Consider the following 22747-nt stretch of genomic DNA (forward strand, 5'->3'; position numbering starts at 1 on the left):
ATAGACTCTCAGCAGAGTTTACCAAAATGCTTTACTTTCTGAGGCAATGTGTTCCTCTGACACATAGAATAATTATATCATGGGTACACACTTGGCTAGGTCAAGGTCCTGAAATGTATTTTTTACAGTCTATGAATTTAGCAGTACCCCCTCCTCTTATTAAAAAGAATAACTAGCACATAACATTCTGAGAACCATGTTTCTTAGAGCTTTGTGAGAGCATGGTTGTTCTATGGTTATTTTGCATACAACCTTCCCACAATTTTCTGGGCACAAGATACCCACATAACATTCTGAGAACCATAAGTTTCTTAAGTGAGAATTTCAGTACTTCAGCATAACTTTTTTCTGCACGTTTACTCATAGTCCTATTTAAAGTTAATGTTCTCAGAACATTAAGAAAAAAAATATAAAAAGAAAAAAAAGAAAAGATTGGTAACGTTCTAAGAACATGTACATTATGTTCTCAGTTCCAACAAAAGTCTCTATCATCTGTCTTACTAAGTGTGTTTCTGTGCGTTAGCCGAGCACACTAATTGGCAACACCTGATCTTAATGAGTGCTTGTTTCCTTTTAAATGGGGTCTCTTAAAATACACACACCATGCTAGCTCCATCCTGGTGGCGCTGTGGACTAATTTGATGGACAGAGAACAGAATATCATAGGTTTGAGCATCACTGACTCCATGCCACAATTTAAAAAATATATGTTTTTGCATGGTTGATGCCTAAGCAAAATAATTTCCATGTGACCTATCTGTGCTTGGAGTTCAAAACAGTTAACCCAAACTGAGTGTTATTAGAAGTCTTATTAAAATATCAAGTGAAAGTTAAGTTATTCTATAACCTATAATTTCCAGCCTCAGAACGTTAGTAAATCTTCCCAGGAAAACTTTCAGAAACCATAGAAAAACATTGTCAGAACCTGCCTGCAACCTAAAAATGAACGTTCTCAGAACAAGCTAAATGTTCACTTCTGTTCTCAGAACGTTTAAAACCTTTCAGTTTTACCGGTCAGGAAACGAATGAATTCGTTCCCAGAACCAATGTGAAACTAAACACTTCCATTCCCACAACTTCCAAGGAACCAAATGTGCTAGCTTGGTAGTGTCCTGATTGAAATGTCACAAATCACACCTGTTTAAGACCAGCACTGTGGCGTGTATTTATGTCTAAAGTACTGTTGAGTTCGGTAGTCAGGAGCCTGTGCTGATAATAAATACATTTGAAAAAAAATATAGGACAATGAAAAAGCAGACCATTTCTATGCTTTTACATAGATTTTCTTATAAATGTTGCCTTTTATGGCTATGAAAGAAGCCGCTCCCTTTTTCATGACGCAAGACATACTTTCAACCTAATTGGACAATAATCTATCCAATCACATTCCACGTTGAACAGCCGTCGCTGAATTTTGAAAACCAGAATGGCTACTGAGGCTGTTCAAGCGTAAGTTCCTTAAGCATTTTTCTCAAATGGAATAATGTTATGCGATGTATTTCAACCCTATTCCGTAATATCGTGCCTTTCGTCAAATTATGAATCGCGGTAAGGCTTCTTATAATAGCCTAGTTAATTGTAAATCCCTAAAAATATCTGTCAATATGTGAGTATCTAGACAAGCAAGCTAGCTGCTAACGTTAACTAGCTTTTCTTAGTTTGACTCTGAACCATCGTTTTCAGGTTGCTTGAAAGATGCGACCATGTACATTTGGATTTGTACGATGGGGCAGAGCATCAGGAGGGTGGGGAAGCGGAGTTGATGGTGCCCTACCTATCTGTGAGTAGGTTAACACCTCACCTACTTTAGACACTTTGAAATGCTTGGCCAAACAACTCGTCAAAATGTTGGAGTTGGTCAAAGAAAAATATATGCATTGCGTTAATTACATTTATAAGTACTGTCTGTGTTGTTCAGGAGAGTCGTAGTAAACAGAAGATTTTGGGCAGACAGTTGTTTGTGCTTGATGACATGATGCAGCTTCTGGAGAGACTGGAGACAACTGACCAGCTGTTTAATGAACCATGCCCCCCAAACCCCGGTAACACATAGATACACACCTCTTAGTACCACTTAATAGTATTCCGAGGGGTCGGGGAGATCCCCTTTTGTAGTACTTTTGGAAATGACTGGTCTTCTGTGTACAGGCAATGAGGCTCACAGCCGCTGGAAGGTCCTGAAGAGTGAATATAAAGAGGGTGTCCAGGAGGTGGAGGCACTCATTAGCACCTTACGGGACATGATGGACAAACTGCACCACAAACGGGACCGACTGACAAACCTGGTCACAGCACTAGAAAATAAGGTATACGTGCACTAATGATGCGTTCTCACGGACACACACACACCCTTTAGTCTGTATGGCGACCTTCCAATTTTTAAAAAGAGAGCAACGGTCCTATCACAATTTGCAGACTTTCGACAGACATGGTCTTCTGTATGGTCTTTTGTATGGTTACTTTGTATCAGTCCTTTGCCATGTTTTGGATATGTGATGTCTTTCCACATCTCTCCCATAGAAAGATCTCAGCCGGCAGATGGGGGAGTCTCTCCAGACAGCCTACAATGCCTTGCGTGTGTGTGAGGGGCAGCTGGCCCAGCTGAGGGCGGAGACCGACGCCACACTGGACCGCTCGGCTGACTGGCAGCACCTGAGAGACGCGTGAGTGACATCCACGCTATCCACCAATCATTATACATCCTTGCAGAGACGTCCTATTTCTACTCTCCCACCTCCACTAATTTGCTTTGACTTTAGTCTTGAGCTAACACACTTCCATATTGTTCACTCCGGTATTAGAACTCTCATTCAATGTCCCATTTCATAATGAATGTGAGAAAGACAAACATTTAGATTTTCCCCAGTCTAAAATCAAACCAGAAACCCTAACCTAGTCCCTTGGTAATTCCAAACGAGGGTGGGCACCTGACTGCCCTGCTCCAGTCCATACTCACCTCTGTCTCCTGTCAACCAGCCTGCAGGGCTATGTGGAGGAGACGCAGGGAGTGATGCAGTGTAGGCTGCTGTCGGTGGGGTCCTCAGAGCTGTGTGTGGAACTGAGGCCCCGCTCCTGTGGGTCCACCTCTGGCCAGCTGGAGCCCCTCAGACTGACTGTCACTTGGAGCCCTGATGACCACTTCCACCTCCAGGTAAACAATACAGCTGACCTCCGACCTGGGTGGTATTCATTAGGAACCAAACAAAATGTATAGGGAGGGACCTTCTTGAATTTGTCCAATACAAACTCTTGTTTTAGTTGCTTAAAGTTTTCATTTTCGAGTAATTGGATTCCGTTGCAAAACATTTTGCTACGCTGTGCGACAAATTAATACACTCCTGGTTTGGTTTCTGGTCCTTACACATATTTTCCATAGCTCCTGGTCCGGTTCCATCCTAGTTCCTACACCTCTTCTCCTTAGCTCCCCCTGAGCCCCTTTGTATTCCTTGTGTTCTAGATGGGAATCATTGTTAGATTTAGTCAAGTAAGATATCTGTCTACATTATTTCTCTGTTTTTGGGACCTATTGAGAAAATAACATGTTTTTGCCACCATTAGTCACAACCCCCACTTTGTCCCTCTCTCCCTCCCTCTAGGTGTATCAGGGTACTGCAGGGCTGTTAGAGGTGTCAATGAAGGGTTGCCTTTCTCATCTCAGTGCTGCCTTGCTGGAGGTCATGCAGTGCTACACCAGCCAGGGAGAGATGCTGGCTGAGATTCAGGCCCTGCATTCCAGGTACGCACACAGTGCCTACAAAGATCAGTCAGTGATGATAGAAGTGAGACCCTTGATGTGGAATGATGTTTCTTTCTGAGATCGAATCCTGTTGCTGTTTGAATGGCATTACCACATTATCTGAAGCATTAAAAGCAGCCATTAGACTATATCCCACTGCCTCTCTCTTGGAGAGGGATCATTGAGACACACACACTTACAAAAACCAATGTAAAACAGTTGTATACAGTCGATCAGATCAACACACTCAAACTTAGCAATTTCTGCAAACTAAAACGTGGAGTAGCACTCAACAACCATAACTTGCTCAGCTACGAACCCAACAAAGATGGTTTTTAATGACCCCTGACAGAATATCTTCAGTATTCTGAACTACTCAGTTCTACTGAAGGTGAGTATAAGTTGCCAGCCAGTATTGAGTACCTTTTCCAATGCATTCTCAATCACACTAGAACACTTTATGTTCATAATATTGCTTATACTCCAACGCTTCTAAGCAAGAATTAGTCTGTGAGAGCTTATTCGTATCTGTGGACATTTTCATATTCCAAACACAATGACACATGATGATGTTTTCATTCTTTAACACCTGTGTTTGACATGGTGAGTATTTCTCCTGTGTGTAGGTTTGCTATAGACTGGCGTCCAGGCCAGAGACTGCTCGTGTTCCTGAAGACTGCCTCTAGTGTGTGTAATCTGAGGGTGGAGGAGGGCTACCCCTCCAGAGGCACAGCTACACTAATCTCTGTACGCAGGGATGGAGAACTGGTCGACAATGCTGTCCTACAGGTAAAACGTCCATCGCCATTACCTGTTTATTGATGTATTGAGTCCCATTGAAATGGTATTAGCAAACACCTTTTTAGCAAAGATGGAGCACTGTCCTTGCCCTTCTAGTTATCTACCCTTAAATATTAATTATTTTGTTCTTGAAGTTATTATTTACCCTCTGGGGTCAGTATTTTTTTGGAGATCCCCTTAAAATTGGAAATCCACAGCTACAAACAACCATGTAAGTGATATTGATTTTTACATTCCATTCCGTTACAATGTGAGACATGTTGTTTGAATTTGCAGCCTCCCCAGAAGACCCTCTCTCTGACAGAGTGGCTGGAGTTCCTCTCCTCCAGTCCGAACGTCTGACCATCCTCTCTCTAGTCTACACAGAGGAAGTGGCTGTTTCTCTCCATGATCACTAAATGGCGCTCTTGCCTCTGTAATATGTAAATATTAGGAATGTAACAATTTACTGATACATCGGTCCTGGTTCAAATGTTTTAAGATACTAGTGCATGGGTCTGCAGGAGCCCAAACCAATCCAAATGAAGTGTGCGTCGGTCAGAACTGATTCAAATGTTACAATCGTCAGTTCACTGTTTTTCACTCATTGTTTTATTCCAAAAATACCTCTTATGTGTTATGACTGAGTTAATGTGTCCTCCTTTAGTTCAGTAGGCTATTGAACTTTTATGTATTTAACTGCGTATGACTGTCAGATAATTGTGAGCACAGTGCAGGTAGAGACAGCTCCATGCGCCAACTAGAGGTAGGCCTATCCCTGTTCTAATAGGCTGTTCGTACATCAGCGCGGCACCTTCAGCATTCAGATGCTTTGAAAATGGCTTTCACAATGTCATCCTAGGGTTTATTAGTTGAGTGACAACCAATGTAATTTGCTGGAACATTGTTACCAAATGCTATGTATAATAGTTTTTTTACTGGAGTTGTGTAGTCTACCGGATTGGACACCTGGCATCGAACTGCTGATTGGAGTTTTCAATCATTCCGATTTTTAGATTGTTCAGGTCACCATAATAGTTTGTGTAGTTTTTTTTTTTTTTTAAACAGTCAGTATATTTGGTCATTTCTACATGAATGGGGTAATTTCATAAAGGACCTTAATCATTTTTGAGAGCTGCGCATGGTCACATACATTGGTCAGAGCAGGATAAGCTCCATAAAATTCCAAACGGTCTAAACCATTTGCTTTTGAAACTGTTAAAAATCCAATGCTACATTATATTAAATGCCATGCTAATTTGTGAAGATAAATATTGACATAGTACAAGCTCAACACGTTTTATCTGCAAAAATGACAAGTTAATGAGTGGGTGATGGTAATTGCAGATTTGTTTTTAAAGACTGGGGGGACAAAAAGCATAAATTGCCCTAATCTGATGATAGTGGGGTGGTAGATGCTCAGTCGGCCCTATGGCTCAGCTCATGTGCCTATATCATTGATATTGACACACAATTACTAACAGAGGAACTCTCAGCTTATAGAAGTAATCTCAGACAGATCCAGCTCAGATAGGCCCAGCTCCTGAGCTCTAATCATTAGCAGATATTATTTTAAAATTGAAAATTAATGTGTTCATGCAACGACAAAAAATACTAAATAGAAACAAATCGCATCAATTCATTCCCCTAATCAAACCGATTCATTTAAGACTTAAATATATCGTTCCTGTATCATATCATAGCCCATGTAGCTATCTAGATGCGTATCGAATCATTCATGAAGGGAGAGCTGCACATCCCTAGTAAATATCTCATGACTCTAATGTTGCTCTGTTTTGTCTTCTAGCTGTATCTGTTGTCTTGTCTATGTATTGTTGTAACAATATTACGACTCGCATGTAAATAAATAACATACCATTTTGGTGAAAATGTTTTTGGTTTTCTTCATATTTAGACTTAAAGAAAAGGTGAAAAATAAATCAATCACATTGTGACGAATGAAGAGTGCAACTTTTATTTCTTTATCAAAGTTGATGCTCTTCTAGTCATCAGCACCCCTATAACTACTAGAGAAGTAACTATGTACACTGCATAGATCCTGTGGCTGGGCCTCTGAATTATTTTGCTCCCCGTAGTCTGACAGCATGTGGTTAGATAATCTATGGGTTGACAGACAGAGCCTATGGCTCTGGATAAAGTCAACCCTGAAAGCTGTCAAAAGCCTGAAGAGAAATGGCCTGAGATCTGAGATGGGTCTTCAATGGCTTCCACAAGCAATGTTCTATTTCTTTCCACCTGACTTTGTAACTTAACGTACAAGCTGTTGACAACCTGCTCTCGTATTCTTGAAAAGACATGCCCTTTGGTGGTTTGTCTGAGCTACTTGGCACTTCAACTTGAGAGCCTGCTCTCCCTCGTTTTTCACACTGTCAGAGTTAACCTCCCTGCTTCATGCTTCGCTCCTCATTCCTCACCTGCTGACTATCAATTGGCTCCCTGGGATGCAGCAGGTGGGGCCAATGTCAGCTGTGAATAGTTGGTTATGTGAACGGTTTGACCCACTTCTGATCCAAGTGTGCAGCAGCTTCTGCAGTTATTAGGTTACGTTCTCCTCACTTTGGGGTTGGGTGGTTTGATAATCCTCTTCATAGATCAGATTCCACTCCACTGTGGACGCAAGTGAAAGGGATCTTGTTTTTCTGTCTTCAATGTGATACAGTAGTCTCATCAATCAGCATCAGTTGTACTTTGTTTTTGTCCCCAGTAATACCTGTGTCTAGTCACTGGGAGCTCTCTAGCTTTCCCTAGGGCAGTTTTAAACAGAAAATTACTTGTTTATGTTATAGAGGTGTTTAACAGTTATAGTGCATTCGGATAGTATTCAGACCTTGACTTTTTCCAAATTGTTACGTTACAGCCTTATTCTAAAATGGATAAACAAACATGTTCTTAATCAATCTACACAATACCCCTTAATGACAAAGGAAAAACAGGTCTTTAGACATTTTTGCAAATGTATAAAAAATAAAAAAAACGACACCTTACTTACATTAGTATTCAGACCCTTTGCTATGAGACTCAAAATTGAGCTCAGGTGCATCCTGTTTCCATTGATCATCCTTGATGTTTCTACAACTTGATTGGAGTCCACCATTGGTATATTCAGTTGATTTGACATGATTTGGAAAGGCACATGCTTGTCTATATAAGGTCCCACAGTTGACAGTGCATGTCAGAGCAAAAACCGAAAAATGTCTGCAGCATTGAAGGTCCCAAAGAACACAGTGGCCTACATCATTCTTAAATGGAAGAAATTTGGAACCACAAAGACTTCCTAGAACTGGCCGCCCGGCCAAACTGAGCAATCGGGGGAGAAGGGGCTTGGTCAGGGAGGTGTCCAAGAACCCGATGGTCACTCTGACAGGCCTCCGGAGTTCCTCTGTGGAGATGGGAGAACCTTCCAGAAGGACAACCATTTCTGCAGCACTCCACCAATGAGGCCTTCATGGTAGAGTGGCCAGACGGAAACCAATCCTCAGTACAAGGCACACGACAGCCCACTTGGAGTTTGCCTAAAGGCACCCAAAGGACTCTGACCATGGAAAAAATATACTCTGGTCTGATGAAACCAAGATTGAACTCTTTGGCCTGAATGCCAAGCTTCATGTCTGGAGGAAACGTGCCACCATCCCTACGGTGAAGCATGGTGGTGGCAGCATCATGCTGTGGGGATCTTTTTCAGCTGCAGGGTCTGGGACACTTGTCAGAATTGAGGTAAAGATGAACAGAGCAAAGTACAGAGATCCTTGAATGAAAACCTGCTCCAGAGCGCTCCGGACCTCAGACTAGGGCGAATGTTCACTTCCCAACAGGACAACGACGTAAGCACACAGCCAAGACAACGCAGGAGTGGCTTCGGAACAAGTCCCAATGTCCTTGAGACCCAGTCAAAGCCCGGACTTGAACCTGAACCTGGTCTAACATCTCTGGAGAGACCTGAAAATAGCTGTGCAGCGCTGCTCCCCATCCAACATGACAGAGCTTGATAGGATCTTCAGAGAAGAATGGGAGAATCTCCCCAAATACAGGTGTGCTTAGCGTGTAGAAACATACCAAAGAGGCTGTAATCGCTGCCAAAGGTGCTTCAAGAAAGTACTGCGTAAAGGGTCTGAATTCTTATGTAAATGTGATATTTCCAGGTTTACAAATAAAAAATATTGCTAAAAATCTCAACCTGTTTTTGCTTTGTCATTGTGGTATTGTGTGTAGATTTTGATTAAGGCTGTAACAAAAAATGTGGAAAAAGTCAAGGGGTCTCATTAATTGCTCTCATTAATGAGAACCTTGTCCATGGAAATGTTCTTACCCATACATAATTATTACATAATCCAGCTTCTAACCTACGATTTGTCTGCAGGACTGTAGCTCATTGACTTTTGCTAACCAAATTATTTTTCATCCGAGCACTAGTGTCATACCTTTACTTGGTAACAATTACCGGGCAGATAGTGCTCAACAATTCTGCATTTTGGTTAGCTACAGTATATTTGAATATTGGCTACAATGCAGAACACTACTTTGTGGTTGTGGTCATGACGGGATGCGGAAACAAAACAGGAACATGAGAAATGTTTTGAGTGGAAGATTTACACCTGCTTGTAGTGTGTTCTGTGAAATACTTATAGACAAGACCTTGAGGTACAGCAATAATCTGTTACTATTGATGGGGCTACTGCTTTATCTTGGCCAGGTCGCAGTTGTACATGAGAACTTGTTCTCAACTGGCCTACCTGGTTATATAAAGGTGAAATAAAAAAAATGACTGTCAGCATGTCGTTTCAAATAAATTCATCTCAAGGTCAAAGTGCACTGGGTTACTCAAATTTGAAATGTATTCTATAATTAAGACCTAATCCAAGCAAATGTACAGCCTTGGTCATTGGTCAGTACGAACTGTTATTCCCACTTTAGTGTTGTGTCAGCATCCTCAGTGAGTGTTGTGACCTGTGGCTTACTGATTACATAGCACAGCCCTCTAATAGCTAGGTGAGCTAGGTCTCTCCAACCCAGTCACAGACAGATGTAGAATAACAAAATCGGTACTACAGAAAAAGATCACACAAAGGAATTCAAATAAGTATTTTTTTTGTATAATGCCTTCATTACATAAAACATTTTTGAAATACAGTTCTGGATATTATTTTTTGTATGCATACACTCAATTTGTATTTTACACATTTGTACCCACACATTTATAACTATGAGCATTAGAGAATTTCATCTTAACAAAAAAATATATATATTATACACATTTTTCAAACATTTCAAGTAAGCTTATTGACGTTTGTAGCTAGATATATACAAATTTGTACAAACTCAGTTTGGAATATGATTAAGTTTACAACACTGCACATATTTAACTAATCATTTACAGCCATGATAAAACAGAGCAGATGGCTTTAAAATGCATCTAACAGACTCTTGGAAGGAACCAGGCCTAATTGGACATAGTAGTAAAGCCCAATTGCTGATTTTTGGTTCAGCTCAACCGACCAATTGTCTCTGGCCCCCTCAGACCGGCTGGTGTAGAGGGGGCACTTGTTCTGGGCAGTTTTGAGCTGTGACCACCCCAACCTCCAAAAATAATTTATGTAGAGGGCTTTGTCTCCCTAATCTCCATGGGTCTATTGGCCTTACCCCTATCAGTTGTCAATCACTGTCTTTCGGTCATGTCATTGGCTGATGCGCACATCAGTCAACTCGGAGGCGGGTGTCCCTGAAGGGAGCAAGCGAGCAGATGGAATCAGATCCCCTGTCACCTCCCCCAACTTGCCCCGCCCCTTAGCCGCCCAACCACCACTGTCCGTGAGGTGGAGATGGGCGACGAGTCCAGACGGGTTTTCTTGTCATCAGTGGTGACGGTCTTATACGTCGATGCGGAAGGACAGCAGCTTCTCGGAGTGCATGTTGTTGAGTGTGCGCAGGTCGGACATCTTGAGCAGCAGCTTGGTGAAGCGAGAGGCATCGCAGGGGTTGCTCTTGCTGACCAGGGTACGCAGCACTCTGATCAGAGACTCCTGAAGCAGCTCCACGGAGTTGAGGTTCTCGATGCCTGAGCGATCTGAAAGAGGACAGAGAAGAAAGAGAGCACCGTTAGACTACTTTACACTTTAGTACAGACCATTACTATGCCATAACAGTGAGTGATTTTTGAAGATTCAATGTTCCCCATACTTTTTCTCGGCGCTGAGCAAATTTCAACATTGTGAAAATTCTGTGCAACTTCCAGCTCGCATTTACTGGGAACACTGAGGCTGTATCCGCTTTAAGTAACAGTGTCAGACAGTGGTCAAGTAGGCTACTATGGCTATTTGATCATAATGTAGGCCTACGAGAATGGCCTCCCATCAAAAACAATGGAAAAATGCATTCCATAACATTTTAACATGGAAATGGCTGTTCTATCATTCAGCCTAAAGTAGCAGCCTATGTGTGGTGTTCAATGTAGGCCAACTGAAAATGTTGTGGTGTTGTTTGATGAAACCACTTTCCAAAATATTACAGAGAATCAGACAAATGATGCTACTGCCTATAGGCTACTTAGCTTATTTAAGACTCTCTCAAAATACAACACTGCTCCTTTAAGACAAAAAAAAGTTATTTATCCAACTCCCTCTTTAAAGATGTCTAGAAATGTACATGGTTTGTGCTCTTGTAGGAAGCATTCACTCCCCCATTGCTGAATACATATCTATAACTGGGCTAATAACTCCTAAACTATCAAAGGATATGAACAAATGTACACACGTGGCTGCATGCAGCTCTTGCTCTTGCATGCAGCTCTCAAAACAAGCGCATCTACTCTTGACCGCTCATGCTGTTAACACAGTCCAGTTCAAAGTGAATGGCACAGATCCATATATGGCAATGGTCTATTTGCATATAGGCCTACTGCATTTCTGATTGGTTATGCCACACCGGTCTGTGTAGAGTATGGGCTGAGTTGTGCATGTCAATGCAATAGAATCCTACTCCGATGCGTTCTGCCTACAACAAAATCTCTTGCATAGTTAATTTTGCATACTAAGTCTTGCATAGTTTGTTTAGTTTCGGTATGTTGCATTTATAATGGCTAATATTTCTTTGATTCCATCACAATTCCCACAGTAAATGGAAACGTTGATGGTGTTAACTAAGGGGGGAAACTCTAGAAAGTTGAGTGAAGTTCAATCTCACGCTTCTCTGCCCGGGCTGTTATTTCTTCTGTGCGGCAGTCCCGTGGGAACATTGGTCATGGTGATTTACTGGCAGGACAAGTACAGTACTTGAGCTCTAACTGCTTAAATAGGTTGTTAAAGTAAATAATAAGAATTCTCATTGTTCTTACCTGCAGACACTAGCACTACAGCGGTGAAGAGACCCAGCTCCTCGGCCGTGAGCTCTAGGGAGTTGAGCTTCTCGCTGAATTCAAACATGGTGTCTAGCAGGCCTCCCATGCCCATTCCCTTCAGTGCCTCCAGGCTGTAGGTGGTACCCGAGATGAAGGTGACAGTCTGCTCCTTCACGTTGAAGAGGGAGGCAAAGCGCACCATCAAGACCTGTAACAGAAGCAAGGGAAAAGTGAGTGGGTGTTGAGTCATTGTATCTTCTCAATACAGTACAGCTGTGAGTATTTTTGGTTATCACTGTATGAAGTTTCTTTGCATATCTGTTTGCACACTTTTCACGGATGCCTACCTCAAAGGTGCCGGCCTTGAGCAGGGTGACTTGGTCGTTCTCGGAGAGTGCACTGAACCCTGGAATGTGCTTTGCGAACTCCACCACCTCACGCACAGCCGGCGTGAAGCTGAGCGAGAAGTCCTCCCAGATCTCCTGGGGGGTCTTGCTTGGTTCGGCTTGGGGGAACATGTTCATTGGACATGCCTGGAGGACCGAGGAGAACCGTAATCAGCATTTTCCTATATGCTATGACTACTTGCCACTATTATTGACAATCTTTGACATCAAGATCTTTTCTATGTTGCTGTTCTGTTCAGTGACTCACCAGCACAATGTCCTTGTGGTTTTTCCATGGGAAGTTCTGGCCCTGGGGGACGCTGCTAGTCTCAATGCTTTGGTGGCTCCTGAACAGGTTGCTGTTGTGGAACTGCTTGCCGTTGTTCTGGTGATGTCTGTCAGACATGGCCAGGAAGCCATGGTTCTGGAGGGCCACGTTGTTGTTGTGGTGGTAGATTGTGTTGATGCTGTTCTGGTGGTAGCCAGCAGGACAATAATTTGAGCCCCAGTTGTCCACCTCTCCGTTATGCAATCTCACAGAATTGCCCAGCTTGTCGTGGGCGTAAACAAAGGTCTCACGGTGCGCCCGGGCAATGGCCGTTATGGTGCAGTCCACCCCAGGGCTGGGGCATAGGGGTGGAGAGCTGGCCAACAGTGGCGGGCTTTGGTTGGATGGTGGGGGCAGAGGGGAAGCAGGGGCTTGTACTGGAGGAGAGGGGGAAGGGGCAAAAGGCAGGGCCTGGGGCTGGAGTGCCACAGTCAGACCCGGGCAGGGAGAAGAGGAAGTGGGAGAAGGGGGAGAGTTGTGAGTCAGGCTGGCCAGCTGGAACTCGTTTTGCATGTTGTTCATGCTGTTCATGGTGCTCTGCATCTCTGCCAGCATGCGCTGCTTCTCACGCTTGGGTATTCTGCCAAAGCGAACAGCTGGGGAGAGAGAAAGAGACATGTTGAGTCAACAGCCCTAACAGGGATGAGAGTGTAGTAGAACTATTAAACCTTTTTGTGGCTGCATGTGTCATGTTTTAGCATATGAAGCTGTACGTACCATCGCGGGACATGCCCACGGACAGACACTTTTTGAAGCGGCACTGCTGGCAGCGGTTGCGGTTAATCCTCATGATGGTGCAGGTCTCGTTCTTCAGGCACTTTTTGTACTGGATGTTCTGCTGGATACTGCGTCGGAAGAATCCCTTGCAGCCCTCACAGGCATGGACCCCATAGTGGAAGCCTGAGGCGACGTCTCCACACACTTTACACAGCAGCACCATCCCATTCAGTTCTGTTACAAGCATAAAGAGGACTTAAGGCTGTAGTTCCAGGAATGACAGATAGGGGTGCACAATCTGGATTCATATAAAGTATTGGGGTTCTGGTATGGGGGTCTACTCACTGGTAAGGCTTGCCACGGACTTGCTGGGGGAGCAGCGAGAAATGCTGCTGTCATTACGACCCCTAAGCCTTGGGGACCCTCCGGAGCCGGAAGAGGAGTTTCCATCATCACCATTGGAGGAGCTGGAGCTGCCACTGCTGGAGTAGGCATTGGAGAAGCCCTGGGAGCCGTTGGGGGAGGGAGGGAAGGAGGCTCCGAAGGAGTTCTCGCTGTACATAGACACTGGGCTGGTGCGGTTCGGTGAGCAGCCACTGGAGCCGATGTAGGAGATTACGCCCCCTAGCGACAAAAGAAAGAGCGAGAGGACTGCTTGTTAGAATGGATGCGTGGTTTAAAAACAGTGAGATAATTTCATTGGTCACATTTAGTGCTCTGTTCTTTGACACTCTAACCATTGGACATCAGTCAACTGCCAGTGAGGACCGATGGAAACTAAAACAGAGGAGGTAAAGAGGAAGAGGGTTCAAGAGAGGACGCCCACTCATGTTCATTGATATTGCGCCCATTCATGTTCATTGACAAAAAACGTGGGAGCGGCTGCAACTTTGTATAATTCTATACATTCCAAATGTTCCCTTAGCTACCCAGGACAATTATGGAAGGAAACCGTGGCAGTGTTATGATAACCATAGCAACAGAGTGACTGCGGAGAGTCCAAGAAGACAAGTGGCTGGGAAAAAAACACTGCTTTCCAGGAAATGTTGGCAGGAAAGGCTGGCTTTCCGTTTATTTTTCTAGTTCAGAGGTGGTCACCACTCTTTCCAAAACAGAGGCCTTGAGTACATTTTACAGGAAGCCATAAGGGCAAGATTTTCCTGTGTGGGTTGTACCACGTGAGCAAGCATCACCTACAGAACATTCTTGACATTATGGAAGAAGCCATTGCCGCATGGAGAATGATCACGTTCTTTTTGGATCCTGCCCAATTGCACAGTCAGTGCTATTGCTGTTGTGCAGTCTCATTGGCCAGACATAGCCACCCACACGAGTGGATTTAGATTATCTTGCGCTCTTGCTCTCTCTCTCTCTCTCTCTCTTTGTTGGAACTCTCCTGACAACTTTTACTTGCCCTACTTCCCTTTCTCTCCAACTCTCCCTTTACACTCTCCTTGAAACTCTGTTTTTCTCTCTCCACAGCCCCTGCCCTCTTTTTTGCTCATACTCTGTTTCTCTTCTCCCTCTTTCATTATTTTTCTCCCTCCTGCTTGTTCTAATCCAGCGGTCTCAGTTTCTCCAGCTGTGAAGGCTAATTCTCACAAGTTCCGTTCAAGGATCACGTTTCACCACAGCTGGCCACCCACACACCAACTCGTGCCCGGTCGCCGGGGGGTGCCATGCACATGGCTACCAGGAATGGCTAATCGCTTTTTAAATGCCAAATGGTGTGCCCCACCCTTTTCCACACACAGCGTCCCTGCCGAAACCTGAACCTACAAAGCATGTGCCCAAGACTTTCTGCACTTCCTGTTGACTCCAATTAACCTGTGCTCTAATACCAGATCAACTGTATTGTGTTGTTAGGGGATAATGTGTTGTTGTTAGGAGATTATGTGTTTTTGTGAGGAGATAATGTGTTGTTTTAAGGAGTCATTAGCAGGACATTTTATTGTGTTGTTGAGGCTTTAATTGATGATGCCCTTAAACCATCTTTGTGATTTAATTTCCCTGCATTGATGGCAAGCCGCCCACCTACTCTATGTTTGGGTGTGGCCTATTGAAGGATGGGATCATTGTTTTGTGCTTAACAAAACCAAACTCTATACTTCTGTTTTGCAAGCCTGACATTTAAAACTGGATGAATTCCAATATCCTGATTGAACAAACAGTGAGAGAATGTTTGTCTGTTCTGTTCCTTTTGAGACATTCCAATCTCAGAATCCAGCCAGCCAGGCAGCCCTGGAGGAGAAACATAATTCACTGTGGAATGGAACATAAGGTCTTATAGGGTCACTGGGTCAGGTGTCACCACAACACGTGCACTTCCTTGTCCTGCCTGGTGCTATAGTATTAATGCTCCTCCCTCTCTCTCCACTGCATGTTTTCACTCCCTTTGCTCTGTCTTCCACCTCCTGACTTTCTATCCCCAAATAATGTATTACCCACAATAACCAATCAGTGAGTGGAAGATAAGATTGCTTTTCTATCAAAATCAATAACTTGCCATGTTAAACCAACACTTGTAAAGTCAACGTGAAATGAAGAAAACACATCAATAGATATAGCTCTGAATATTGAACTAGTCTTAGTGAGTAAACGTACATTCAGAGTGAGGTATTTGAAAGAAATTTAATAGTTCATCGAAAGCTATGCATGGGATAGCCATGGAATGAAAACGGGTTGGACTGCAGACTTGCGTTGCTTGAGGAGCAGCACTAGTGTAGGCTGGCTGGAATACATTCTAGTCACGCCCTTACTCAACGTGCGCTCCTCCAACAGCAGGTTATTCAACGAGGCTGGCAAACTGGCTGGCTGTGCAATACACCCCCCATGGAACACGCCAACTGTTTCTAGGACAGCCTCACGTTCCCTCCCGCCTGGCGCTATCCATGGTACCTGATAGACAGTCAATTCCCACAATATACTCCTTAGATAATCTAATGTAATTTACAACATACTTGCTGAATATAGCTGAAAAGCTTGGCATCTATCTATGTTTTCACTTTGCTATGTTGTAGCTGTACAATATAATTGTATGTATTGAAAATGTATTTTCTCTGAACCTATATTCAAATGAATGAACCTATAAATGCTTTATTAGACCTACTATCGCATTGCCCTAATAATAATATAATAAAGGTAAGCTCATTATTTTGGACATCTTAGATATCGAGAGGGAATGTCCCAATCACCCTGCAAGTATTTGGTTATGCCTGTGTAATTATGTCAGCAACAATAAGTTGTGATATGATGCCTTACATAAATGTTCGTGTCCCACGTTTCAATCTAACACGTGACTGAATGATGTCCTGATCGAATCGCAATAATTACACCCGCCAGCTATCCAATAGCAGTGCACACATGGCATCCAAGACCGCTTCACCCATGGGACTCCGACGAGAAATTATGCAATGAGCTTGCTCTCTATACGGATGGAGATTGGTGGAGAACGGTGAATGAAAACAAAACGCACATGGCTAGCTTGGCGGGCCATGTGAATTGGGAAAAAACAGGCGCGGATGTCTGCATCAAAGGGATGTCCGTCCACCTTACATGACCTACTTCCCCCCGAACTATTTTAGAGCACTGTGTCTCAAACCATGATGTTCTACCTACCACACGTACACCATCAAACAATGTATAGTACTTTAAATATTTATTTAATGAAATGTACAGATAACTTATAGGCTATTACAAACTCCACGATACAACATTTCTTAATTTTGCTTTTACTGTGGACAGTAATTCGACCTTGACAATGACAATTATGAAGAACGGTTGGGGTAAAATATATAGGCTACAGTAATGATAACACACAATCATCAGAGAATTAAAAATAAACACTATGAGGAATAGGCCTACTTCAAGCCTCATCAGCCATGGACTGAGGTTTGGCATGAGGAGAACTGTACAGAGACCCATTGAACTTTCCCCCATCTAGTGTTGCATCACAAGGATGATTCCATCAGCCACGTAAGTTCCATATACACAAGTGTCTCTACTTAATCGACAGGTGTACATCAATACAATTCAACTCATCATTGATTTAAGTATTACGGACTGATAAACAACTAAATGTAAAGAGCTTCAACAGACTGCCAACAAGCCAGGTAGCCAAAACAATATGCGTAAAACACATAACCCCATTACACACGCACAACATGATAATCCTGAATATCTACCTGTATTGTTGTTATTTGTGTCCATTGCTGTTGTTGCCATCCTGAGCTCCAAAACATTCATATAGATATCGGTGAAAATAGAAAACAGTTTAGGAAAGGATAAATTCCCTTCTGGCTATGTTCTTGGCAAAAAGAAGGTCCTCTTCTCTGTTATAACGATGTCATTATGTTCCTCTTTATAATAAAAGCTCTATTTGAGTTCGAATACTCATTACAATACTTAAGAACCAAGGTTAATAAACTACCAAAGGATGCAGCTGCTATCGAGCAAGTTCCCGCGTAATGTGAAACACTTCTCTGTAAGCACTGCCAGCGAAAACAATTACGAAAAGCGTCTATGCTGTCACTGGCTTTATCCGTGTAGGTCTGACCGCAGTTCCCAAGCCGGTCTGATTTTTCTCAGTTTCCCTCGTCCTTAGGAAAGGAACGAGGACGCACTGCATGCCTGCTCTCACGGGGCTGAAAACGGGACCATGTGACCCCCGGGGAGTGCCTCGTGTCCCAGTGACACACTTTTTCTCCGAACACATCAGCTTTTCTTTTAAACCCCCTGCGCACATGGAGATGGTAACTCCTACTAAAATGGCTACGAAAAATGTGGGGAAATAATATTTTAACGCTACCATTTTTAACTAAAGAGGATAGGACAGACATATGCACAATATTTAATATAACCAAATGCGCAAAGCCATGGCACAAGTTCCATCGATCATTCAAATAGCGTCTAATTTGGATCTAATTGGACGTGTCATTACATACTGGCTCACAAAGGGCGCCCCTTTTCATGTCTGGTGGGAATGTGGACGTGACCACAGACATTCACTTGATACAACGAAAAGAATAATGCAACCTTTTGTGAAGCGAGGAACATTGCATTTCAAACATCGTAATATGATCAATAACAACGATTAGCTTTTATTCAGCTTTTCTGTCAGCATTGCACGCGATGGGAATGGGGTGATGGTGGTATAGAATACAAAAATAAAACTGTCCAAGAATAATTGCAGACAGCATCATAACACCTTACTTATTACCATTTTATAACCCGTGTTTTTGTAATAGGAAAACTCTGCAGGATCAAAAGGAACATGATATGCCTGCATATAATGCGCACCATTTCTACCAGACTGTTTACAGCGCCCCACTCTATTCTACTCTGTGTACATTGTCCTCATGCCCCCACATTGTGCTGCTGTGGGTACATGTAAAGATCACCTAGCCCAATTCTGCGACTTCCCCTGAAGATCTAATTTATTTCCCATTATACGCAGCTACAGTAGCACATTTGGTTCATTGGAAGTTGTGAGAACGTATGTTTGTGGTTTCCAATTGGTTCTGTGAACGAACCCATACGTTTCCTGCCTGGTAAAATTGAATGTTCAGGACATATTCTGTGAACTTATTTTTAGGTTGCAGGGAGGTTCTGAGAACGTTTTGCTCTGGTTTCTTGAAAGTTTGTCTGGGAGGTTTTATTAACATCTGAGAATGGAAATGATTGGTTATTTAGAGTTTTTTAAATAACTTCCTTAAAACTCTTTAGAACCCATAGCAGCCGTCAACTGCCTTTCTTTAAATTACTATAACGGATGCGAATGCCCTTGTTTTTCTAACAATAATACACTATATATACAAAAGTATGCGAACACCCCTTCAAATTGGTAGTTTCGGCTATTTCAGCCGCACCTTTTGCTGACAGGTGTATAAAATCGAGCACACAGCCATGCAATCTTCATAGACAAACATTGGCAGTAGAATGCCCTTACTGAAGAGCTCAGTGACTCATAGGATGCCACCTTTCCAACAAGTCAATTTGTATAATTTCTGCACTGCTAGAGCTGCCCCGGTCAACCGTAAGTGCTGTTATTGTGAAGTGGAAACGTCTAGGAGCAACAACGGCTCAGCCAAAAAATGGTAGGCCCCACAAGCTCACAGAATGGAACCGCCGAGTGCTGAAGCACGTAGCACGTAAAAATCGCCTGTCCTCGGGTGCAACACTCATTACCGAGTTGCAAGCTGCTTCTGGAAGCAACATTAGCACAGTGACTTTTTTTTAAATCAGGCACTTCATGAAATGGGTTTCCATGACTGAGCACCCGCGCACACAAGCCTAAGATCCCCATGCGTAATGCCAAGCCTCGGCTGGTGTGGTGTAAAGCTCGCCACCATTGGACTCCGGAGCAGTGGAAACTCGTTCTCTGGCCATCACACTTCACCATCTGGAAGTCTGATGGACGAATCTGAGTTTGGCGGATGCCAGGAGAACGCTACTTGCCCGAATGCATAGTGCCAACTGTAAGGTTTGGTGGAGGAGGAATAATGGTCTGGGGCTGTTTTTCATGGTTCAGGCTAGGCCCCTTCGTTCCAGTGGACATTTTAACTCTACAACATACAATGACTTTCTAGACTATTCTGTGCTTCCAACTTTGTGGCAACAATTTGGGGAAAGCCCTGTCCTGTTATGGCATTCCAATTTCTTATTTATTTAACTAGGGAAGTCAGTTAAGAACACATTTTTATTTATAATGATGGCCTACCCCGATCAAACCCCAACCAAGATGATGCTGGGCCAATTGTGCACCGCCCTATGGGACTCCCAAACACGGCCGGTTGTGATACAGCCTGAAATCAAACCAGGGTCCGTAGTAACGCCTCTAGCATTGAGATGCAGTGCCTTAGACCGCTGCGCCAATCAGGAGCCCCCTACACTGCGCCAATACCGTGCACTAAGTGAGGTCCATATAGAAATGGTTTGCCGAGATTGGTGTGGAAGAACTTAATTGGCCTGTACAAAGCCCTGACCTCAACCCCATTGGACACCTTTGGGTTGAATTGGAACACAGACTGCGAGCCAGGCCTAATCGCTCAACATCAGCCCCCAACCTCACTAACGCTCTTGTGGCTGAATGGAAGCAAGTCCCCGAAGCAATGTTCCAACATCTAGGCTGAAATCAAGGATAGAGTCATTTGTTTTTATCTGTTGGGCTTAGGTTATATGTTTGCTAGGTGCAGATAAAGTTACCTTTTCCACATTTTGTTGCATTACGGACTTTTTCTAAAATTGATTAAATAGTGTTTTCCTTCATCAATCTCCACACAATACCCCATGTTCCTCTAGGTCAGTGAAAGTGAGGTAAGTGATGTGGAGAGTCAGGGCTCAGCAGCAAAAGGCAGGGAGGAATAGGAGTTAGAGATGATTGGAGGGATAGAGATGTGGAGCAAGGAGGGAGAGTAGAGTGGAGGGAGAGGAGAGGAGGAGGGAGAGGACGAAGTAGAGGGAGAGTACAAAGCAGAGGGAGAGGAGGAGGGAGGGGAAGAGGGAGAGCACACCTGAGAGTGGAGCCTACGTTTCCATGCATTGTGTCAACCCCAACTCCCACCATTCACATGTGTACCACACAGTTGTTTTTAAAAGTAGTAGGAATTTATATATTTTCCAGAGCTTGTAATGGATTACAACAAGAAAATGGGCGGGGTTGACCATCTTGACTGAGGACTTATTGCAATGTTGGACACACAGGCAGAAAATGGTGTAAGTATGTGCTTTGGGGGATGCTCAACATTGCCATCATAATTATGTGGGGGACCCTGCAAAGGCCCCTTCCCAGAAACCGCAGGTGCTGGTCCCTAAAGGCATTCAAAAAGCAGCTTGTGCATTCACTTTGTGATATGGCTGCAGTGGCAGCAGGAGGGGAGCCAAGAGTGCAGTGTGGACCGAGTTGTAACTCATTTGAAAGCAGGGGAAGTCTGAAGGGCGCAAGAGAGGGTGTGCATCTGGAGTGGATGCAGGGCAAAGAGTGAGAGATATGTAGAAACCTCCTTTGGGTGCTCTACATGTTCTGTGCCATTTTGCAGGATGGGGCCGTGCTTCCAGAAGTTCCATGATATGTTGTAGGCTAAATGCAAACATTAAAGTGACAGTGTAAAAATTGAATTTGTCCTACAAATATTTGATTGTCTCTGAAAAGTTATGTTTTGTATATTCTCTCTTTATCTCTATCTAATACTTGTTGCATTCACTGAATTGTTGTCGAAGTAGGCTACTATTTCTACATTTTGTGTCAAGCCTGGTCTGTACTAAATCTTATTGAGACAGGTTACCTACATTTTGAAATAGTTCCTGAATGGTTGTTTGAATTTTTACATTGTTGCAGAAGTAATAATCCTTGTCAATCAAATAGCCTACTTTGTGTGGGTTTTGAAATACTTTCTGAATTTTGTCCTCTGGTCACATTTTGGATATTTTTGTATTTATATGTAAATAATATTTAAGTATATACTGAAAAAAAATATAAACACAGCATGCAACAATTTCAAAGATTTGACTTAGTTACAGTTCATAGAAGGAAATCAGTCAACTGAAATAAATAAATCAGGACCTAATCTATGGATTTAACATGACTGGGCAGGGGCGCACTGGGGAGCCAGGTCCAGCCAATCGGAATGCGTTTTTCCCCACAAAAGGGCTTGATTATAGACAGAAATACTAATCAGTACCCCCTCCTCAGACAATCCCACAGGTAAAGAAGCAGGGTGTAGAGGTCCTGGGCTGACGTGGTTACTATATATCCTGTCGGGCTGTATCACCACCTGGTACGGCAACCTCTCCACCCACAACCGTAAGGCTCTCCAGAGGGTAGTGAGGTCTGCACAACGCATCACCGGGGGCAAACTACCTGCCCTCCAGGACACCTACACCACCCGATGTCACAGGAAGGCCATAAAGATCATCAAGGACAACAACCACCCGAGCCACTGCCTGTTCCCCCCACTATCATCCAGAAGGCGAGGTCAGTACAGGTGCATCAAAGCAGGGACCGAGAGACTGAAAAACAGCTTCTATCTCAAGGCTATCAGACTGTTAAACAGCCACCACTAACATTGAGTGGCTGCTGCCATACATGTAAAACATGTATCACTAGCCACTTTAAACAATGCCACTTAATATAATGTTTACATACCCTACATTACTCATCTCATATGTATATACTGTACTCGATACCATCTACCGCATCTTGCCTATGCTGTTCTGTACCATCACTCATTCATATATCTTTATGTACATATTCTTCATCCCTTTACACTTGTGTGTATAAGGTAGCTGTTGTGAAATTGTTAGGTTAGATTACTCGTTGGTTATTACTGCATTGTCGGAACTAGAAGCACAAGCATTTTGCTACACTCGCATTAACATCTGCTAGCCATGTGTATGTCACAAATAAAATTTGATTTGATTTGATTTACATGTGATCTGCGGTTGTGAGGCAG

The 22747-nt window shown here is 43.3% G+C and overlaps 2 protein-coding genes across 3 annotated transcripts; one reads left to right on the plus strand and one right to left on the minus strand.

Moving 5' to 3' along the window:
- Window positions 1–1305: 1305 nt before the first annotated feature.
- Window positions 1306–6406, plus strand: LOC110538101. 2 transcript variants are annotated; one of them, XM_021624693.2, is made up of 9 exons: window positions 1306–1449; window positions 1684–1780; window positions 1919–2042; window positions 2149–2306; window positions 2521–2663; window positions 2977–3151; window positions 3597–3736; window positions 4363–4525; window positions 4814–6406. In XM_021624693.2, the coding sequence occupies exons 1-9, from the start codon at window positions 1427–1429 to the stop codon at window positions 4877–4879; spliced, it is 1089 nt and encodes a 362-aa protein (XP_021480368.2). In that variant the 5' UTR covers window positions 1306–1426; the 3' UTR covers window positions 4880–6406. The 2 variants fall into 2 exon arrangements, with proteins under 2 accessions (XP_021480368.2, XP_021480367.2); XM_021624692.2 differs by having other exon boundaries at window positions 1429–1548.
- A 3220-nt stretch (window positions 6407–9626) lies between these two features.
- On the minus strand, window positions 9627–18063 carry LOC110538102 (nuclear receptor subfamily 1 group D member 1). Its single transcript, XM_021624694.2, has 7 exons — window positions 17483–18063; window positions 13644–13922; window positions 13299–13532; window positions 12522–13177; window positions 12215–12400; window positions 11865–12075; window positions 9627–10598 (listed from the first exon to the last, which is right to left on the minus strand). Exons 1-7 carry the CDS (start codon window positions 17541–17543, stop codon window positions 10402–10404), a joined length of 1824 nt encoding a protein of 607 aa, XP_021480369.2. The 5' UTR covers window positions 17544–18063; the 3' UTR covers window positions 9627–10401.
- Window positions 18064–22747: the final 4684 nt, after the last annotated feature.

The sequence above is a fragment of the Oncorhynchus mykiss genome, chromosome 12, assembly GCF_013265735.2.
Source record: "Oncorhynchus mykiss isolate Arlee chromosome 12, USDA_OmykA_1.1, whole genome shotgun sequence".
NCBI lineage: Eukaryota > Metazoa > Chordata > Actinopteri > Salmoniformes > Salmonidae > Oncorhynchus > Oncorhynchus mykiss.

Excerpts from the sequence above, each read along its gene's own strand:
- LOC110538102 (XM_021624694.2), bottom strand. The coding sequence starts at position 17,543 with ATGAATGTTTTGGAGCTCAGGATGGCAACAACAGCAATGGACACAAAT. Across the intron at positions 13,923-17,482 it reads CACAAATAACAACAATACAG|GGGGCGTAATCTCCTACATC; the intron begins GTAGATATTCAG and ends TTTTGTCGCTAG. Across the intron at positions 12,076-12,214 it reads TCAAGGCCGGCACCTTTGAG|GTCTTGATGGTGCGCTTTGC; the intron begins GTAGGCATCCGT and ends CTTCTGTTACAG.
- LOC110538101 (XM_021624692.2), top strand. The coding sequence starts at position 1,484 with ATGTTATGCGATGTATTTCAACCCTATTCCGTAATATCGTGCCTTTCG. Across the intron at positions 1,549-1,683 it reads TCGTCAAATTATGAATCGCG|GTTGCTTGAAAGATGCGACC; the intron begins GTAAGGCTTCTT and ends CATCGTTTTCAG. Across the intron at positions 4,526-4,813 it reads TCGACAATGCTGTCCTACAG|CCTCCCCAGAAGACCCTCTC; the intron begins GTAAAACGTCCA and ends TTGAATTTGCAG.